This window comes from Pogona vitticeps, chromosome 1 (genome assembly GCF_051106095.1).
Source record: "Pogona vitticeps strain Pit_001003342236 chromosome 1, PviZW2.1, whole genome shotgun sequence".
In the NCBI taxonomy this organism is placed as follows: Eukaryota; Metazoa; Chordata; class Lepidosauria; order Squamata; family Agamidae; genus Pogona; species Pogona vitticeps.
This window is the reverse complement of record NC_135783.1, coordinates 251,899,107-251,919,849: the sequence shown is the minus strand read 5'-3', so window position 1 is coordinate 251,919,849 and position 20,743 is coordinate 251,899,107. Positions and strand designations below refer to the sequence as shown.

At 44.7% G+C, this 20,743-nt stretch overlaps 1 protein-coding gene and 1 long non-coding RNA gene across 5 annotated transcripts in view; both read left to right on the top strand.

Moving 5' to 3' along the window:
- The first annotated feature begins 2,803 nt into the window (after window positions 1-2,803).
- RNH1 (ribonuclease/angiogenin inhibitor 1) overlaps window positions 2,804-20,743 on the top strand; it is a 30,205-nt gene continuing 12,265 nt past the window's right edge. Inside the window, exons 1-3 of one of the 4 annotated variants that reach the window (XM_020784118.3) lie at window positions 2,804-5,344; window positions 18,608-18,707; window positions 19,665-19,835. In XM_020784118.3, the coding sequence (XP_020639777.3) occupies window positions 18,622-18,707; window positions 19,665-19,835 (257 nt within the window). In that variant the 5' untranslated portion in view covers window positions 2,804-5,344; window positions 18,608-18,621. Of the gene's footprint in view, window positions 5,728-11,998; window positions 12,136-18,607; window positions 18,708-19,664; window positions 19,836-20,743 lie in introns of those variants that run through there. The other 3 variants (XM_020784119.3, XM_078383651.1, XM_020784120.3) reach the window with 3 other exon arrangements.
- LOC144586040 (uncharacterized) lies at window positions 12,153-17,677 on the top strand. The gene is made up of 2 exons (XR_013540739.1): window positions 12,153-14,576; window positions 14,943-17,677. It is a non-coding gene; the product is annotated as an uncharacterized LOC144586040 (long non-coding RNA).

Here is a 20,743-nt window from a genome sequence, read left to right as displayed (position 1 = left end):
GGGGCCCTCATCACTAGAATTCCTTGCCTTGGCTCCTGCAAATCACTCTCTTCTCCTTCTGACTTGTGCCCTGGTCTAGCCCCCTCCCCTACCACTCCCCAATGCCCTTTGGACCTCAGCAGAGAGGTCTGTTCTGCGATCCTCGAGCTCTGCAGTTCATGTCGCCAAGCAGTCCTTGATGTGAGGATCACACAAGCAGGGCATGCAGTAAACTCTGTCCCTGCAGACAGGATGGAGTTGCTTCCACACACCTGCCTGCAACCTCTTCAGCAAGGCCCTGGTCTGTGGAAGGAAGGAGCATCCTGCATCAGAGCAGACTCCAGGGACAATTCAAGGGCATGGATGAGGGTGATGATCTGCCCCAGGCTGGTCGTGTAGCCACACAAGATACCAGTGGTCTCTTGGAAGGGCTTCGGCACTACCAGGTGTAGTTTGTGTGCCATGAACATGATGCTTTTATTTATTTATTTATTTATTTATTTATTTATTTATTTATTTATTTATTTATTTATTTATTTATTTATTTATTTATTTATTTATTTATTTATTTATTTATTTATTTATTTAATATCCCGCCTATCTAATCAATTAAGACTACTCTAGGCAGCTAGAAGCCCACCACATTCAATGCTGCCATCATGTTGCATCCAGCATCCAATCCATGACCATGTGGCCATGGATGACCTCCCCTTCCGGTGCCCACTGCTGCAGCATGGCCAGGGACTCATCAGCGATGTTCCTCCCCGTCGCCCAAGTCTCTGTGTGCCATGTCTGCAGTAGAACAGAACTGTAGCCTGAGGGCAGGACATGGGCCTCACCCTGTGGCCCTGTCACCAATGCCTTACCACTCCTCAAGTCCTCCGGTTGCCACCAGAGAGGTACCCATGGTGACCTCCACTCCACAGGACTTCCATTCCACAGGACTACCTTCCACCCCTTTGCCCATGAAAGCTGGGCACAGACCACTTCCCTCACAGAGTCATAAAGTGAGGGCAGCACTGTAGTACTGAGGGTCCTCTGTGAGAGGGGGGAGTCATACTAGGGGGTGAAAACATGCAGCAATTGGCGGAGGGCCAAGACTTCCTTGGTAGAAGCCCGATCAGGGCAATTGTCTTGGTGACAAGAGGCTGCCTCCTGTGCCTTGTTCTTCATCTGCTGGCTGAGGGTCAGTGCAGATTCCATGGGTGCAACTCCATGGATCGTGGCCTGCCTCGTGCTCCGAGTCCCAGAAACCCCAGTGGCTCTCCTTTTGGAAGGAGGTGCCTCCTTCTGCCTCCTCATTGCAGCACACCAGCCATGGACCATGGTTGACAGCTATGAAATGATCCCATAGGGAGCCTCTGTCCTATTTGGCAAAATGATGACCCACTGCCTGCCCCTGACTGCTGCTGGCCTGGGAAGAATGTGTGCCAGTGGTTCTGGTCTTGGAGGAGGGAAGAGACGACTCTAGGGACAGGGGTGGGGTTGTGAAGCCCGCCCTGCCATTCCTGGTTCTGAGGACTGGGAGGTTTCTGGATCCTTTTGAAACCAGTAACTCCTCAGATTCCTTGAAGAAGAAGAGTGCCAGTTCTTTCGGCTCTGCTGGAAACTCTGCTTCCACACCTGCTTGCAAGGCCACTGGAGGAGGAGCGGTGGTGGTGGTGCCTGGCCTATGCATCTTCACCGTGGATACCCCATGGTGGACAGTGCGCTTAATTTTTGCCTGCCCTATATCCCTGCCTGTCAAACCACTAAACAAATAAATGGGAGGGGAAGGAAAAACTAAGAGGGATCATAGAGAAGGTGCAGTAATTTTTTTTAAATGACAAACAGGATGGTGGGAAAGGAATGGAAGGGTTTAAATTTTTTTTTTAAAGAGTAATGGGGGGAAGAAGCAGGAAAACTAACTGTATACCCCTATATAACTAAATATACACTCTACAGAGAAACGCTACCCACACAGAGACACTCAAATGCTCAGTCAGGAAATAAATTTGGGGGAAAGGGTAAAAATCCACACACACAAAATCCCCCTCTGAGATCACTCAACCTGACTGAACACAAGCCTCAAAAAATAAGTACCCTCTAACTGAAAAGTTGTTGTTGTTTAGTTGTTAAGTCCTGTCCGACTCTTTATGACCCCATGGACCAAAGCACGCCAGGCCCGCCTGTCTTCCACTGCCTCCCGGAGTTGTGTCAGATTCATGTTGGTTGCTTCGATGACACTGTCCAACCATCTCATCCTCGGTCGTCCCCTTCTCCTCTTGCCTTCACACTTTCCTAACATCAAGGTCTTTTCCAGGGAGTCTTCTCTTCTCATGAGATGGCCAAAGTATTGGAGCCTCAGCTTCAGGATCTGTCCTTCCAATGAGCACTCAGGGTTGATTTCCTTCAAAATAGATAGGTTTGTTCTCCTTGCAGTCCAGGGGACTCTCAAGAGCCTCCTTCAGCACCACAATTCAAAAGCATCAATTCTTCCGCAGTCTGCCTTTAACCCACAGTTAAAGAAACCCCTTCCCAAATTCCCAGTACAGTAAATTTCAAATAATAATAATGAAATAAAGTCTGTTTGCTTTACTGCCACAAAAGTGAAAACATAGCCAGCCAACACCAACTCAACTGCCCTCAGCCCAAGAATCAGAGCAGAAGTGGGAAATGACTGCAGGGAAAAGGCTTATAAAGCCTCTGAAAAAGGTACAACCTCCGCAGCCCTTTCAGCAGTGCTTATTGGCTGCCTGCCTGCCTGTCCAGTCCAGGATCTCCTGATTGCCCAAAGCAATCAGGCACCAGCAGGCTGCAGAGATGGCACAGAGGCCCAAAAAAAGGGGTGAAGAATTGATGAATATAGACAAATTGATGGCGCAATGAATAAAACTGGATAAATATTGGTTGTTATGGGTTTTTTGGGCTCTTTGGCCATGTTCTGAAGGTTGTTCTTCCTAATGTTTCGCCAGTCTCTGTGGCTGGCATCTTCAGAGGACAGCACTAGACTGAATGACACCCTAGATGCCGACCACAGAGACTGGCGAAACGTTAGGAAGAACAACCTTCAGAACATGGCCAAAGAGCCCAAAAAACCCACAACAACGATCCCGGCCGTGAAAGTCTTCGCGAATACATTGGATAAATATTCTTCACTTTGTATTCATCAGGGTCTCTGGAACTGATGAATGCAGAGCAATAAACATGTCACAAAATGGTGATATTCATCAAAAATTGCAATTTGTTTTTATATTCATCCTCAATTTTAATAAGAATTGTTTTAGTATGAACCATGACAAATTTACCTGTCTGGACAGGCCCTTCATTTTTAAGGAAATATATAAAATAATTAAGTTAAATATGGCATCACATTCTAAAACTACATTTTTATCAATATCTGATAATGTGCAATGGGAATAGACTAAAAAAGAATTATTTTAAACTTTATTAAGAGTGCCCAGATTAATAATAGTAAAGAACTGGAAAATAAAATATGACTTTCAATTAAATGAATGGAATATCATCATCTGGAAATTCCAAAGAAATTTGGAATACAGCCATTAATGATAAGCTGACATGCAATCTTAATGACTTGTTAAATAAGAATGACTTCCAGAGAATCTCTATTTATTAACAAGAAGCTCTTGTTAAACTGATGGTAGAGCTGTGTTTGTATTTTGTGAGATGAGAATTGGAGTTTGGAATACACTCCACCTGTTAATAAATTTTAAGTGGGAGTGCAGCTGTTATAAAGAGGATTGCATTGTCAACAAAAGAATAAACATTCTATTATAAACATTAGCCCACCCCCTTTTATGATGGTGATAATGAATCCTAGAAGAAAGAAAAAGCGCTGTAAGTTGTTCTGCTATCAGACACCTGACTTTCATATTTCTCTCTTGTACTGTAAGTATTTTCTAACCAATTGAAACAAGAGGAGCCATGTTTTCCAACCAGAGCATCAGGGGAACACTCTTCCCAATCTTTTGTTGTTGTTTAGTCGTTAAGTCATGTCCAACTCTTTGTGACCCCACGGACCAGAGCACGCCAGGCCCTCCTGTCTTCCACTGCCTCCCTGATTTTGGTCAACTTCATGTTGGTAGCTTCAATGATACTGTCCAACCATCTCGTCCTCTGTCGTCCCCTTCTCCTCTTGCCTTCACACATTCCCAGCATCAAGGTCTTTCCCAGGGAGTCTTCTCTTCTCATGAGATGGCCAAAGTATTGGAGCCTCAGCCTCCTCCAGCACCACAATTCAAAAGCAATCTTCCCAATCTTACAAGCAGCCAATTACATCCTGCCACCGATAATTCGGTAGACCCTGATGCTAGGAAAGTGTGAAGGCAAGAGGAGAAGGGGACGACAGAGGATGAGATGGTTGGACAGTGTCATCGAAGCTACGAACATGAATTTGATCCAACTCTGGGGGGCAGTGGAAGACAGGAGGGCCCCGCGTGATCTGGTCCATGGGGATCACGAAGAGTCCGACACGACTAAACGACTAAACAACAACCGATAATTCTATAACCAATCAGACTTGTTGCTCCGCAGTATCTGGGAGAGAGTGTGATGCCTTCCGAGGTGGGTGGTGGTCTTTAAAGTGTAGCAGAAAAACAGAGCCGTTGTCTGCAGTCTAAAGTCCCTCGATGGTGTAGTGGCGGATGGGCTGAGTAGAATTTCGCTGCAAAGACTCCGCGAGTGATTCCGTTGCAGCGCATCAGTACTGATCCATAACAGAGTCGGAGCGTCCATTCCTTTCCTAGTCCCTCCTAGACTGAATGACACCCCAGCTTCCTTTAAAGGTCTTTATTAATGTGCGTTCCCACATGCATCTTGTTTCACTTTACTGCTAAAAAAAACCGATTTAGGATGGGGCGCCCGTTGTTTTAAAACATGGGTTGGACCCAAGCTTCGTCCTACTCAAAGGAGACTCACTGAAATCAATGGAAGGGCGTCGTGAACGCTGAAGTCAAACACAGCTCGTGAGTTTTTAATAAAGCGCTACATGGTTCTGCGTTTACTTCTACTTCTGGCTTGCTTCAGATTTCTTCTCTTAAGATTCTGCGTGATTCTCGGTTGCAAAAGAGGACCGACCATTGCAGGCGGCGCCCGTTCGGCCCCCGCTCGCGAAAGTAGAGTTCGGCTGGAGACAATGCTTTGCGGCCTTAACTGGTTTCAGCGGGCAGACTCTCACTGGGACGGGATCTGGGCCCAACCCCATGTTGTCATCGTGGGGGACGCTTTGCTCCGATTGGGCAACACGGAAGGTTGCGTCTGGAGCCCAAAGCATTAGCGGCTGCGCGGCTCCCACAGGCTGCAGGGAAATCCTGTAGAGCCGTGACGTTCCTTCCCGGCAGCTTCCTCTTCGCTAGGTCCCTGCGCAGTAAGTACGGCCTGGCAACTTCAGGGCGCTAACCAGCATCATCATTATTGTCATTGTTGTTGTTGTTATTGTTACTATTCTGAGGGGGATCGGAAAGACAGGGTGAGGACCGAACCGATCCTTATTTCTCGCGGTCGTCCTCCTCATTTGATCTACGAAGGAAGAAGTAATCGTGTGTAGAGGTGTGGTTTGATGGGGGGAGAGGTTTAAGCCCCCAAGCCCCACAAATGAACAACCGGCAGCTAGAGAAACGGGCATGTCTGTTTTCGGGAGAGTCGGGCGCCACAGCCTGAAAAACTTTCTGACGGCTGGGCGTTTGCAAGCCGCCGCGTCCCTTGGCAGGTCTCTGCGCTGGCATCGATCTTGGGGTTTGCCCGAGAGATGTAAGTGCCAAGTACTTTCTCTCGAAGTGAAGAAAGAAGGGCGCGGTTAGCAACAAGCAGGGGGAAATGACACACACATGCCAGGACCAGCTCATGCAGTATTTGGGTAAGGATGAGGATGGGTGAGTAACTAGACCGGGGCCCGTCTGCAGTTGCTTAGCTTCCCTTCCTTTGAGAGGCAGTCTTATGCAAAAGGCTGCACCTTCACCCCCAAATAATGTGGATCAAGACATAGAGCACAGAGTCTTCACCCTTCAGCAAAGTTTCCAGCATAATTGGTGGTCTGAGATATTTTGCAGCCTGAAGTAGAGAATAAAATAAGTTTTTTTTGCCCTTCTATAGTGGTGCCTCACTAGACAGTTACCCCGCATGACAGTTTTTTCCCTAGACATTGGCTTTTTGCGATCGCTATAGCATTTCGCAAAACAGTGATTCCTATGGGGGAATTTCACTGGACAATGTTTGGTCCCTGCGTTGCAAACTGATTTTCGCTAGATGATGATTTTGACAGCTCTCTCCGCGCTTGCAAACAGGTGTTTTTGGGACCTAAGCTTCGCAAGACAGCGATTTAAACAGCTGATCGGCAGTTCACAAAGCGGCTTTCCTATGGCCAATCTTTGCTAGACGATGATTCTTCCCCCATTGGAACACATTAAACATGTTTCAGGGCATTCCAATGGGGAAATGCTTTTCGCTAGACAATGATTTCACTAAACAGCGATTTCAGTGGAACGGATTATCATTGTCTAGCGAGGCACCACTGTACAGGCAACATTGTGGTGTCTGTAACACTGCCACACCCTCTACCACACACTAAGGCAATAGGCTAACTTAGAAGGGGGAGGACAAAGCTCTGTCCTCCCAACACCAGGCTGCTGGGCTACTGCTCCCTTAAAAAAAAAAGACTGAAACTTGGCAAGAACAGTTGGAAAAAAACCTATAGTCAAGCTGCAATCCAGGACCCACCGGGGTATGAGCCTTGTTGAGCTTCATGAGCCATAGATCACTTCCAGATAGATGTTTCTTAGCAGATCAGATCAAAAAAACATTATGTAGCTACCTCCTGATTCTCTCCTCAATGGATTTTTTTTGTGGCAAGAAAGAAGAAGGAAGAAATGGTGGGAAAATACAGTATAGCAGGGTTCCAAAGAGAAGATGGCAATACAGTACCTGGAATCCCTCTTCTGTAAAATTCCAAGAATGAGACACGGTGATCATGTAGTATAGAATAAAAGCCTGATCTGGAAGTAGTTTTATTTTTTAATAGACTTGTATAGGATTGCACAGTTAATTTCACTTAGGTTACAATGCAACACTGAACAAGCTTTAAGCCTATTGAACCCAATGGGATTTCATTCTGAATGGGCATACATAAGATTGTGCTGCTATACCTTTATCCTGAACACATTTATTTAGGAGTATAGTCTCTTGATATTAGTGTTGCATATTTTAAGGGAAGTACTTAAGATTTTAACAACACAGCCCTATTCTGTGGACCCAGAAGGAAGTCCCACTAAAACAGATGGGACTTTTTTCCAGTGTGCATAGGACAGCAGTCGTAGGCAACACTGGACTAATCTATATATCATAAATGTGTAATGTCTTCCAATAACTTGTTTAGCAAGTTTAGCTTTCGGTTGTGAAAGATGATGCTGTTAAAAATCACAAGATTTAGACAGGAATGTGACAGCTTGAGAGTTGTCAGATCTTTGTGATTTGGTGCTTGCCTGTGCTGCAATATCCTTTTAGAAAGGAAATGGCCAAAGTTCATAATTCCAAATGTTTCAAACATAAACAGGTTCTCATTCTAAGAGTTGCTATTTTGCCTTTTCATTCTCTCTCTTTTTTCTTTTTTGTTTGTTTGTTTTGTTTCATTGGGAGGAATTTCTGGGTGGCTATCTATATTAGTCTGTTGAGGCAGAAACAACCAACAATCCTATGGCTTCATAAAAGTTCATACATTTATTATAGCATGAGCCTTCTTGGGCTGCAGCTCATCAGATGCATTCAGCATTGTCTAGAATTACAGAGATACATGCAATTTACTTGGTAAGGAGCAAGACTGTGGATTCAGAAGGGCATCACATGCACAAAGTACAGTACTGACCACTATTAACCCTGGTCATTCACAAAATTGGCCAGATGCTGAGAATACAGATATCTCAGGACTAAGTAAACCAATTCATATGAGTAGTCTGAGGAGAATCCATAATTCTAACCCAATTCTCTGGCGATAGACTACTGTTTTTCAATGAATATAATATATAGATTTGCAGCTCAGAAGCAAGATCCACTGCCTGTGTTGAAGCTGCGCAACCGGTAACCCCAACCTCCTTGCCTTGGCATTTGCCTCCTTTCCCCCACAGCCTCTAAAATATCTCCTTTTGATGGGAGATCTTGCTGCTTCTACTCCTTCCTTCTACCGTAGAAAGTATCCTGATACCAACCATCTTGGAGCTGAAAAGGGAAAAGAAAACCTACTTATGTTACTGGCTGAACTTCAGAGCACTTGGTTTGGGTCCTTTTAAGGAGAAGGGTAGGGTAAAATAAACAGATAGACACGGTAGGTAGGTAGGTAGGTAGGTAGGTAGGTAGGTAGGTAGGTAGGTAGGTAGGTAGGTAGGTAGGTAGGTAGGTAGGTAGGTAGGTAGGTAGGTAGATAGATAGATAGATAGATAGATAGATAGATAGATAGATAGATAGATAGATAGATAGATAGATAGATAGATAGATAGATAGATAGATAGATAGATAGATAGATAGATAGATAGATAGATAGATAGAGTTTTATTCACTCTACTTGCTCAGCACCACCTTCCAAAGATCACATCTAGCTTTTCTTTTACAATTAGCTGCACTGACCTCTAAACACAATCTTACAAATAATTCTAGCCAGAAATTAGCAAAGTAGGGATTTGCTTCTGAAGATAAATGGGGTGTGGTAGCACCCAGTATAGTATGTGAAGTACTTTCATTACCACATTGGGACCACACTGTCCACTCACGATTTTGCTGCTGCCGCTGGCTCCACAGTGGCTTCCTATCACACTGTTCTCCGCAATGGATTAGCCATTCTTCGACCTGGCAGAGAGGCTTGTCATCCCACCTCCTGGCAGGACTAGGTAATCGATTGTGGACAGTGGCACGATAGGAAGCCTCCACAGAGCCAGCAGCAGCAGCAAAACCGCAGACAGTCTGGCCCCATGGGGCTGGTCTTTTGTTATTTCCACCTGTGCAGGGGTATCCATATTTGTATACAAATACAAATACCTCCCCATCTCTAGTCAGGATGCCATCAGACTCTAGCAAGGCTGAAGGCAACCAAAGGTCCAAAGACTAGCAACGTCTTGATTATTTTGTAGCCACTTTTGAGTAGATTAGAATGGCAATTTATTTTTTGGAGGCCCAGTGCAGGCTTGCTTACTTGCTTGCTTTATTTGTTTCTTTATTTGTTTAAAGCTCCTGGTTGCCCGTAGTAGCTCACTCATACAGTTTGGAATTGTGTTGTCATTTTGTTCCTTCGCCAGGCTTGCTCTCTGTGGGGGTTCTAACAAGACACCAACAGGTTTACTGCTGGGCCCAAGAAGGCAGGAGGAACTCTGCCTGACGAGGCTTAACAACTAGCTGCACTGTAGCCCCTTCTGAGACGGTGTTTAGCAACTCCTCCACTGCCTCTTTCCTAAATCCCACCACAAGGCATAAGAACTGCTGTCCGACTGCTCCTTTGTAGAACTGGCAGCTAGAGCAGGAACCAAATATTGTGAGATGAAAGTATGTTGTCATGTTTGCTGGAATGAGTTACTCAGAAGAGGAACTCATTCCTCTTCTGGGAATTTCCCTTCTTTTTTCAAAGCGTGGGTTATGATTATCTGATAATTGGTGAAGGTCACTAGGCCTCTGGGAGTGGCTGTTTGGGGTAGGGCTGTAAGAAGACCTCAAGAACAGAATGAGGGATTGTTGAGTGAGAAGAAAAATATTTAAGCATTAGAGGATCTTTCTATAACCCTGGTTTCCAATTTGGGAACTCAGGTGTTCTTGGACTGCAACTCCCAGAACCCTTCACCACTAGCTATGCTGGGTGGGGTTTCTGGGAGTTGCAGTCCACCTGGATTACCCAAGGTTGGTAGGTAGGCATCCTTCAGTCTCGAAAGACTATGGTAGCGTGCTCTGTATGGAGGACTTGGAACAGCGTCTAGTGTGGCTGAGGAGGCCAATTCGAGAGTTACAATCTCTTCCACACTGAAGACAAATCCAAACTGTCCCCTGTCCAGCTCCCTGGTTTTGCTTCCTTTGTGACTTCCTCTTTGCCTCGGCCTGCTGGACAAGGGTCTCTTCAAATTGGGAGAGGCTGTGATGTACCGCCTGCCTCCAGGCTGAAGGATCAGATGTCAGAGTTTCCCATCTGTTGAGGTCTATTCCTAAGGCCTTCAGATCCCTCTTGCAGATATCCTTGTATCGCAGCTGTGGTCTCCCTCTGGGGCGATTTCCCTGCACTAATCCTCCATATAGGAGATCCTTTGGAATCCGACCATCAGCCATTCTCACAATGTGCCCAAGCCAGCGTAGACGTCGCTGTTTCAGTAATGTATGCATGCTGAAAATTCCAGCTCGTTCTAGGACTACTCTATTTGGAACTCTGTCCTGCCAGGTGATACCAAAAATCCGTCGGAGGCAACGCATATGGAAGGTGTTCAGCTTCCTCTCCTGCCGGGCACAAAGTGTCCAGGTCTCACTACAGTACAGGAGTGTGCTCAGGACACAGGTTCTATAGACCTGGATCTTGGTATGTGTTGTCAGTTTCTTATTGAGCCATACTCTCTTTGTGAGTCTAGAGAACATGGTAGCTGCTTTCCCAATGCGTTTATCCAGCTCGATGTCTAGAGAGAGGGTGTCAGAGATGGTTGAGCCAAGGTACACAAAGTCATGAACAACCTCCAATTCTTGTGTGGAGATGGTAACAGAAGGAGGTGAGTCCACACCCTGGCCCATGACTTGTGTTTTCTTCAGGCTGATTGTTAGTCCAAAGTCTTGGCAGGTTACCAAGTTAACAATGGTTACCAAGGTTGGTAACCATTGTTCTAAGGGGGGAAAGTAGGTGTTTCAGCAGCTAGTCATAAGGTAATGTGCTTAATTAGCTGCATATTTTGGAAGAGGTTTGTGTAATTATTGTGGTCTTAGCTGTCTTGGGTTAAGACTGAAGTTAATCAGTAGGGGAATAAAACAATAGAAAAGTGCTCCATGGCCTGGATGTTGTTTCTGTCATCTTACTAATGAAAAGTTCTGTGTTTGATATACATAAAGTAGGATTTTCTTTCTTATCACTGCAAATAAGAGTTGCTTTGGTGCATTCCTTAAGTGCTCAAGCTCTGTATGTTTCAAGGTACAGTTGCTATGGTATTGAAAATACAAGTGACATCAGTGTCCAAAGATACATGTGGCCAAAAAAAAAAAAAAAAGTGAAATTGCTTCTGTCTAGCCCCAAGTTTTTTTTAATAAACCAAATACTGTTTGGATTCTCCCACCCCCCTTTTAAAATATTTGTGTTCTGCTTATGACCATTTTGTGAGCTGTGTGCTGAAAATCGATCCCAGTCAGCCTTTTTCAAAAAGGCTCAGGGGGTTGCCAAGGTAGAGAGAGAGGCAGTGTTGAGAAAAGTTCTCCATGATGAAAAACTGCTTTGTTCCGTCATTGACTTGAAGGCATGGGATAATCCAGAAGAAGAAGAGGTGTTCTGCCCTAGAGTCGCTTCATATGTAGGGCGACCCTATGAGGCACTGGCTTCCAGAAGCGCCTGTCATTAACAGCCCCTGCTCAGGTCTTGCAGTTAGTTAGTTAGTTAGTTAGTTTGTTAGTTAGTTAGTTAGTTTATTATTCGATTTATAACCCACCCCTCTAGACAGAGCTTACAAAGAAGAATAAAACATTATAAAATACAATCAAATAAAAACCATCAATATATGTAAAACAATAATTATATCAACAAATTAGAAGATCAAGATGTTCTAAGGCTGCTTCTATTCGGTCAGCCCATCTCACAGAAACAGAGAGAGAGAGAGACCTCGGTAGGGAACACGTGTAGGTCTTTAGAAATCGAGCATCGAGCCACAGGAAGCATTCAAAGGGAGCCTCATCGTGTGTGTCACACCAAGCGACGCGGTTTCGGGGAGTCCTTTGGCGGCCCTCAGGCGGCGTGGGAGGAAGGCTCCCTCTAGGTGGAGGGCGAACTGGCAGCCGCTCCCGGTGCCGCCCTTCAGAGGGCTGCGGCCATGCAGATTTTGCTTGACTTCTTCCAATGAAGAAGGAGGAGGGGGGGGGGATTCCTTCGCAAACCTATTTATTGAGCGAGGTGGAGGCGGCTGCGTTCAGCAAGCAAACGATCGCTTGGCTCTGCTCTGGTCTCCTGATCCGGTAAGGTCGAACTTTCTTTTCCAGCCATGAAATATAACCTATTACGAGTCGGATTCTTTTTTTTTTCAGGGGAGTGAATCAAGAGACAGGCAGACTAGATCGGGCATTTACAGGCTCTTCCAGTTGCCTGTACAAACCAATAAATTACATTTACAATAAATTAAATTACATTTATTGGTTTGTACAGGCAACTGGAAGAGCCGTAACGTGATCCAGAAGAACATTTAGTCACTTCCAGAGTGTCCCAGTCAGCGCTGCCCGTGTTAGATTTGGGGATCTGATGTTCATGAAAAGGAACTTTTGGAAATTCGGGCAGAAGGAAAGGGGAGGGTCCGTTTTCTTTCGCAGGGCGCTGCCTGGATTTAGTGACCGTCGGGATAATAAAATTGCTTCTCTCTCTCTCTCTCTCTCTCTCTCTCTCGGTATGAACGAATTCTGGCTGTCGGGTTTGCGTGAATGAAACCACGCTATTGCCCACTACAGTGATTGGTACGGAAGGCGCCGTTTCCCACCGACTGAGAGTAGGATGATTTTACTCAAACGGGGTGGAAGGATGGCTGCTGCGATGACTCACCTTTGGGAAAAACAGGGCGCGGGCACTGGGCGGGTGGCGTCCCTCCTTGGGATTGAGAGAGGCGTGAACTGCAGCCTAACGGGAAGGAATCGGGGGCGAAAAAGCTTTTAATACTGATAAAAGTTTCTCCGCCCCTCTGCTAGGTTGGGAAAGATCTGCGCCAGCCGATTTCTCGGTTCGTCGCTGCCGCTAACGACTTTGGTGCTGAGAAGTCCCACTTGCTAGTAGAATGTTTGGGGGGGGGGTTGGTGTTTTTTTTGTTTGTTTAGCTCTTCTGCTAATTGCTGGCTATTTTACACTTTTTGCAATGGGTTTTGTTGTAACTTTTGTGAAATGTGCAGTCCCTTTCAGTTGAGAAAGCTTGCGCAAGGGCTTTTCCTCCACTCGTTATTGTCAGACGTGGCTCATCCTCTGACACATCCAACTAGCTGAGTGTCATTTTAATTGTCCACGAGATCTGGGTAACAGTTCACAGGAGTTTCCCAATATGTGCTTCTGGTTTTCTTGCCCCACACAAGGATAGATAACACCCTCGCCCCTTTGTCAGGCTACAACTTCCCCTCTTAAAATTATGTGCAGTTCCAGAAGTATTTGGTACATAATTCTGGTTAAAAATAAAGCTGTACAGTGTTGTCCTATATTTTTTAAAATATTGAACAAATGGCGACCAGTTGGACATTGAGGATGCATGCTTGTTCTTATAATTACTACCCCAATCATTTATAGAGCACTGGGGAAGAAAGTTATAGCAGTTTGGCTCCATCCTGTGGAATCTTGGAATTTGTAGTTTGATGTGGAATTTAGAAGTCATCGGTGTAACTCTTAGCGACATTAGAGCTGCATTTGTGTTTGTTAATGTGCCATCAAGTTGCACCATTCTTATAATTTGAACCCAAGTCTCCTGAATCCTAGATGTAGCTAGTGTATAGATGTTGTTGGAACTCCACACCAGACAATAGTAGGTGAAAATGGGGAGAGACTTCAGTAAAGTGGGACACCCTCATCTCTGGGATCAGTATCCACTGATTCACTTATCTGCTGCTCGAAAATACTAAATAACCCCTCCTCTAGGGTGTGGTTACTAGAACTAGCCACAAGGGGAGTCCGAGACCATACAATGCATAGCATCCAATACTGTACAGTACTTCTGCATTTTTCCAGAATCTGCATGGGGAGTAGAGCTTGAAACCCATCTCCTGTGGATACCGTGGTCCTATTTTAGTGATGTAAATGCTTTTGCACATTTTCAACTGCTTCTAAATTTATTTTTATTCTTATTTTTTTACATTTGGAAAAATGCTGTGGTTGAGATGCTAATTGGGAGGAATCTCACTGCAAAGCAAAGGCTGCACGTGGAGAGGAGAATGAATTGGCAAGCACCATGCATGTAGTGATAGAACAATTAAAGACTTAATTCTCACTTAATTGAGACAAGGACTTGGGAAGTTGCTTTCTAAAATTCTTTGCCATTTCTCATTACAGTATTTTTGCTTCTTGTGCTGCTAGAAAAATAACTATTGCCTTTGCTTGCTGTTTTTTCTGTTCTTTTGTCTTATACTTTTACAATAAAGGATTATAGCAGAATGGTGATAAAATGTGAACAATTCCTTTTTAAAATACCTCTGAAAAATTCCCTCTTAAAAGTAACTTTGAAAAATAACTAGAACATGTTACTTATTCAACTGATAATATAACACTACTTGCACTTGTTATTTTACTTCTTCCAAGCTCCTAAGTTCAGTTTCCATAAATACAGAATACAAACATTTTTGTCACTTTACTGTAAAATGTTTGTCTGTTCTGAGTAGTCGGCCTCTTAACAGAACCTTTGAAGAGAATTCCTTAAATATATCACATTGAGTCATAGGTAAAGGTAAAGGTAAAGGTTCCCCTTGACAATTTTTGTCCAGTCGTGTCCGACTCTAGGGGGCGGCGCTCATCCCGCTCTTCAAGCCATAGAGCCAGCATTTTATCCGAAGACAATCTTTCCGTGGTCACATGGCCAGTGTGATTTAGACACGGAACGCTGTTTACCTTCCCACCGAGGTGGTCCCTATTTATCTACTCGCATTTGCATGCTTTCGAACCGCTAGGTTGGCGGGAGCTGGGACAAGCGACGGGTGCTCATTCCGTTGCGTGGATTCGATCTTACGACTGCCGGATCTTCTGACCCTGCAGCACAGGCTTCTGCGGTTTAGCCCACAGCGCCACCACGTCCCTTCTTGAGTCATAGATCACAGTGAACAACATGGTGTTTAATAATTGGAGGTTGATGCTACCTACAGAGGGAGTTCTCATGCCCCAGGCTGTTGGGTTGCCTTCTCAGACAGGAATGTGAGTTTCACTGGATACAGTTGGGCACCTTTGCCAGGTGTGCCTTCCCTTGGGGTCCCCAGGCAGCATGACAGAACATCCGCTGTGGTCCCTGTTGCTGCCGCCCCAGTGATTCTGCCAGGAACTATGGTCTGTGGGGAGTGTGTCTCTTGTCTCACAGCAGAATCACATTCCCAGCAACCCATTCAGGGCCGGGAAGCAACATAGACACTCTCCCTGTGCCTTACTTTCCAGTTAGTAATTTGTCAGCAAGAATGGAACCATGGGAGTTAAATTTCCCCAGCCTTCCAGGTGGCCATGCTGGGTGGGGATGATGGAAGTTGTATTCTAAAATATCAGTGTGTCAGGTTGGAGAAAGCTACTGGTTAGCAAAACAGTGCTAATGCCTATTTGCTTCTGTTAGCCATAATTCTGAGAGAGGATTTATTTTATTTTACTTAAAATATTTTTACCCTGCCTTTCACCTTGAAAAGGACCCAAGGCGGCTTATAACAATGAAAGACAATATTTAAAGTTGAAAACAATGAGTATACAACAGTGGATAACATCATTAAAAGACAATATTTCAAACTATGAACAATGAATAGAGGTGTCTTACGTCATTAACTTGCATCAATAACTTGGACCCTGGCCATATAGGGCTATGTAGGCTAAAACCAGCACTTTGAATTGTGCCCAGAAATTGATCAGCAGCCAGTGGAGCTGCTGTAATAGGGATGGGTGGCTTATGTGATCCTTGTAACCAGCCCTAGTCAGCAATCTGGATGCTGTATTTTGGACCTGTCAAAGATTCCTTATACTGTATTCGCGAAGGCTTTCACGGCCAGGATCTAATTGTTGTTGTGGGTTTTTCGGGCTCTTTGGCCATGTTCTGAAGGTTGTTCTTCCTAACGTTTCGCCAGTGAGACAGCCATAAATACTCCACTCCCAAGCCAACTACACTAGAGCACAAGAGTGCTGTCCTCTGAAGATGCCGGCCACAGAGACTGGCGAAACGTTAGGAAGAACAACCTTCAGAACACGGCCAAAGAGCCCGAAAAACACACAACAACCATTTCCTGATACTTTCTGTCAGCAACCCCACATAGAGCGCATTACAGTAATCCAGCTGGGAAGCAACTAGGGTGTGTATCACAGTGGCCAGATCACAGCTCTCAAGAAATGGGCGTAGCCGATGCACTAGTTTTAATTGTGCAGATGCACTCCTGGCCATATCCGAGACCTGGGTATCCAGGCTTAAAGATGAATCAAAGAGCACCCCAAAGCAGGGCACCTGTGTTTTCAGGGGGAGTGTAATTCCATCCAGCACAGGCTGCATCCCTATTCCTTGATCTTCCTTTCAACTGAATAGGAGCACCTCTGTCTTGTCTGGATTAGGTTTCAATGTATTCTTCCTCATCCGTTCCATTACTGATACAAAACACTGATCTAGAGCTGAAGCAGCTTCCTTGGATTTTGGTGGCAAGGAGAGGTAGAGTTAAGTGTCATCCACCTGCTGGTGACACTAAACCCCAAAACTCCAGATAATCTCTCCTAGTAGTTTCATATAGATGTTAAATAACACAGGAGACAAAACAGAACCCTGAGAGACCCCACAGGTCAGCAGCCAGGGTTTCAAAGAGGAATCCCCCAGCACCACCTCCCAAGTTCTTTCTACTAGGAAAGCCTGGAGCCACCGTAAAACAGTGTTCAACCTCTCAGTAGGCTCAATACTATTGAATACTGTACTATTTTGATACCATCTCAGTGGCTTTCAGTATTATTGACCATAGTATCCTCCTGACCTGTCTCTCTGGAATAGGACTTGGGATCAGAAATGTCTATTCGTAGTTTATTTTGACCCAATAATAAACTTAATTATAATAAAACTAGCATGTATATTTGTTTTGAGAAAACAAAGAATTAAGTAGATTTCTACAAAACTAAACAGAGTCCACAGGAACTGTTCATGGCCACATTACTCTGGTATGCCTGCAGAATGGTGTTCAACAAAACATAGGTTACTATAATGTGTGCCCCTGGGAGAGACTGGAAATTATAGCCAAAATCCTGGCATAGGAACTAGCATTAGACTATACATAATGCTAAAGGTCTGTGCTGAGCTTGGCAATGTTCCTTTTCTTTGAACTACAACTTCCAGTGGCCATTCCGAATGGGGGATTCTGGGACTTATAGTCCCCAAAAGTAAATCTTCCAAGGTCTTGATTTGTTGATAGCATTTTGTGTCATCTAAATGTTTAAAACAGGTTCATGGTTGTTAACCTTTCATCCTATTTTTAGGAGTCTAAGCAGTCTTAAGTCATTTGCCCTCCCAAAGCTGTAATAATAGAGAAAGCTAATAGATGCTTTGGTGGTTGGAAGTCTTGTGTGGTTTAGATCTAGGGAACTTAGGGAAGGGCTAAACCCCATCTAGCCTTGCTCTTCTGCTCAGGCAGAAGCCTACACTTAGGCTGAGGCAGTAAATCAAAATTGGTAAGATCCATTTGTGTATCTCCTGTGTCAGAAGCAATTTGGTGTTTTTGATTAAACAGAGGGGTAGTAGGAGGTGGCATGGCTTCTTCTGCCTGCAAGGTGCTAAGTGGTGTAGAAGAGTTTTCCTCAAGCTAGTGCCCTCTACCTATATTGGACTAAAAGTTACATCGTCCCCCAACCAGCATGGACCATGGCTCTGGTAGCATGGAGCGCTGGCAGCTGTGGTCCACCCTAGTGGGAAGGTGACAGGTTGGGAGAAGTGGGTATGGAAATACTGTACAAAGGATTCTGTGCGGCTTTTAAAAAGTCCCCTTTTTGAAGTGGAGATCGGAGCTAATATATGGTGTGGGGGAGGGTCTGACATTTAATTAGCCAGCATCATCTGTGTCATCTGGTGAAATCCCACAACAAGACAGCTTTCTTCTTAGAGAGGCAGCTTAATTAGTCTGAAATGTTGCAAAGTAAATACATCTGCTCACCGGCCTACATGTGCGCACCATTCAAACCTAACTCCTAGGCATCCTGCTCAGCAGGCAGGGCCAGAATTGCCAGGTCTGTATTCCCGAAAAGCCCTGGTATTTTTCCTTCACTACAGTTAGATGTTGTGCAAGTCCTATGAAATATAGCCCACGGGCAGGGGACCTAGTTTCTATCATAGGTTGCATTCCTGCGGGGATAACCTGTGGGAGGTTTGATGCTTTCTGCGGCTGGAGTTGAAACTGGTCTGGGCAGTGAGTGCCAGAGCTTGTACTTTGTGGGCTTTCAAAGTTGGGCCAAGGGTTACAGTCACTTCAGAAGGTATCCTTAGCAAATCTCCTAAAACTAGCAGGTGGCGGATACCTAGAAACATTTTGTGATTCACATGTGCCCTATGAAATGGTTGCAGAAAAGGTTTAGTAGAGTAAGGTTGCGGATGGCCACCAAACGGTCTTTTAACGGGAGCTCCTGTGGAGAAACTCTGCCTTGCAGCTCAAAAGGGTATACAGTAAATGTTAGAGATAACAACCCACAATGGCTGGGGGTTTTACAGGATCAGCCGGCTCCTTTACATGTTGCAGGAAAGTTCACCTCTTCTCCATCTTCTTTCTCCAGGTCTTGTCTTAAAAATGGATCTTGACATCCAGTCTACAGAACTCAGTGAATCAAAATGGAAAGAACTTGTTCCGTCCCTTAACCAGTACAAAACCATCAGGTCAGTAAAATTTCAGTGAACTGCATCAGTGTCTTGCTATTGTAACGGTGGATAGTCCAATATTTATAAGAGATCCATTCAGGTACAACTTCAGCTGGTTTCACTATTGGGGATCTGGGGAGAGGGAGAGAATAGAAGCAGAGCTGGCTTGAAATATCTAGAGATTGACGCCTTTCAGTGCAAAAACACTTCACAGTCGTATAGATTTTTTTTTAAAAAAAAAAACTTTATCTTTTCCCCAGAAAGGTTTTTTAAAAAGAATAAAATAATTCTGTTTCACATTCTGGCATAATTGAGTCACCCCAGGCACTAATTATGTAAAACTGCTTTGGCCTTTGAGATCCATGCAGTAGTTTCCCCGGATGAGTAAGTGTTGCAGCTTCTGCCAGTGTAGGCCAGCCAGGTTGGGAACGGGATTGTCCTTCCCTGCTGGCGCATCCTCCTCACATGACACCTCTGTCCATGACAGACAGAGACTGATAATTGGCTTCTGGATGTGGCCCACCACCAGTGATCCTGCTATTTGCTGGTGCCAGTTATTTTGTATGTGTAGGTGGAGAGCCAGTGTGGTGTCGTGCGTAGAAAGGAGGATTAGGGTTTAGGAGATGTAGGTTTGAATCCCTGCTTGGCCATGGAAACACACTGGGGGATGGGGGAAGTGGTACTAGTAAAACCAGTCCTTAAATATCTCAAGTACCTGAAAAACCCTATTAGCGTTGTCATCATTCCAAGGCGAGTTGACAGCATATAGCACACATGCGCATTTGTGTGCATTTAGTATTTGAGTCCACTTAGTCTTCAATACCCATCACACTTCTTAAAAGAAGTAACAGAACAGCCACTGTTGAAAGGAGAATAAATAACAACTGGGGAGTAAAGAGGACCATGCGTGGGCAGTGCTTTATTCAGTTGGTTTGTCTGAGCTCACAGCTGGCTGTTGTTTTCTTTTGTTCTCAGGTTGGATGACTGTAATTTGTCAACTAGCAATTGTGAAGATATCTCCTCTATGCTGAGTACAAACCAAAGCCTGACTGAACTTAAGCTGAACAATAACGAACTGGGAGACTCTGGTGTGGAGGTGCTGTGCAAAGGATTGCTGAATCCAAGTTGTAAGCTTCAGAAACTATGGTAAATCCTCCCTCAACCCACAATGGCTTAAGCTGCATAAAATGTAATTCAAAGTAGGTGGAAAGGTCTAACAGTAATTATTGTCTTGAATGACACTTGTCTGAAATGGACGTAACATGGGGCTGTGGATTTTCTTGGAGTAAATTCTCAGTCCTTAACAAGAGTAAACTTCTCTGGACACTATTTCTCATTATCTTGTCAGCAAGTTTAATGTGGAACAAGCTTCCAAATCTTGAGTGAAGGAACCAGTCCCAAGAACCAATCTACGTTGATGCTGTTACCCTATCACCTGAAGATTTGCACAGGCTGACATGCGCACTAATGGGGAAATCGCATTCCCAGTCCCAGCATTGCCCTGGGAGAGTGGCACTATTTTGCACACTTCTCAGACCCCCCCCCCTTGCTAACACTTGCATCCACCTTCATAAGAATCCCATTGTGTAGATTGCAAGATTTGGGCTTATTTGTGCAAAATAAGAGATGAAATGTAACATTCTCCAATTTCACACCTTCAAACAAACACATGCAAGTATTGATTTTCCTTGTGGCTAGGGAAGGCTTGTACAGCAATTGCTGCAATTGAAGAAATGGGATTTGTGTCCCAGTCGCCCCCCCCCCAATTGTTTCTGGATCAGAGTGGCCATTGTCCCCCGGAAACTGAAACACCGTCTTCTAGTTTTAGCAGTGCCATTCAAAAAATCAGCTTGGGAAGCCCCTTTTGCCAAATTGTGCTGGGGACTGCCAGCTTGAAAACAAAGATTTCTGCCTTCATGATAATACAATTTCACAACTGGCAGGCTTCACGACTAAAATGCCACCAGTCAGTCTAGATCAGTACTGGAGGTGGGGGTAGGGAAAGAAACAGGATGCCTGATCCAGGATAAACTTGATTTTTAAAAAAATGATTT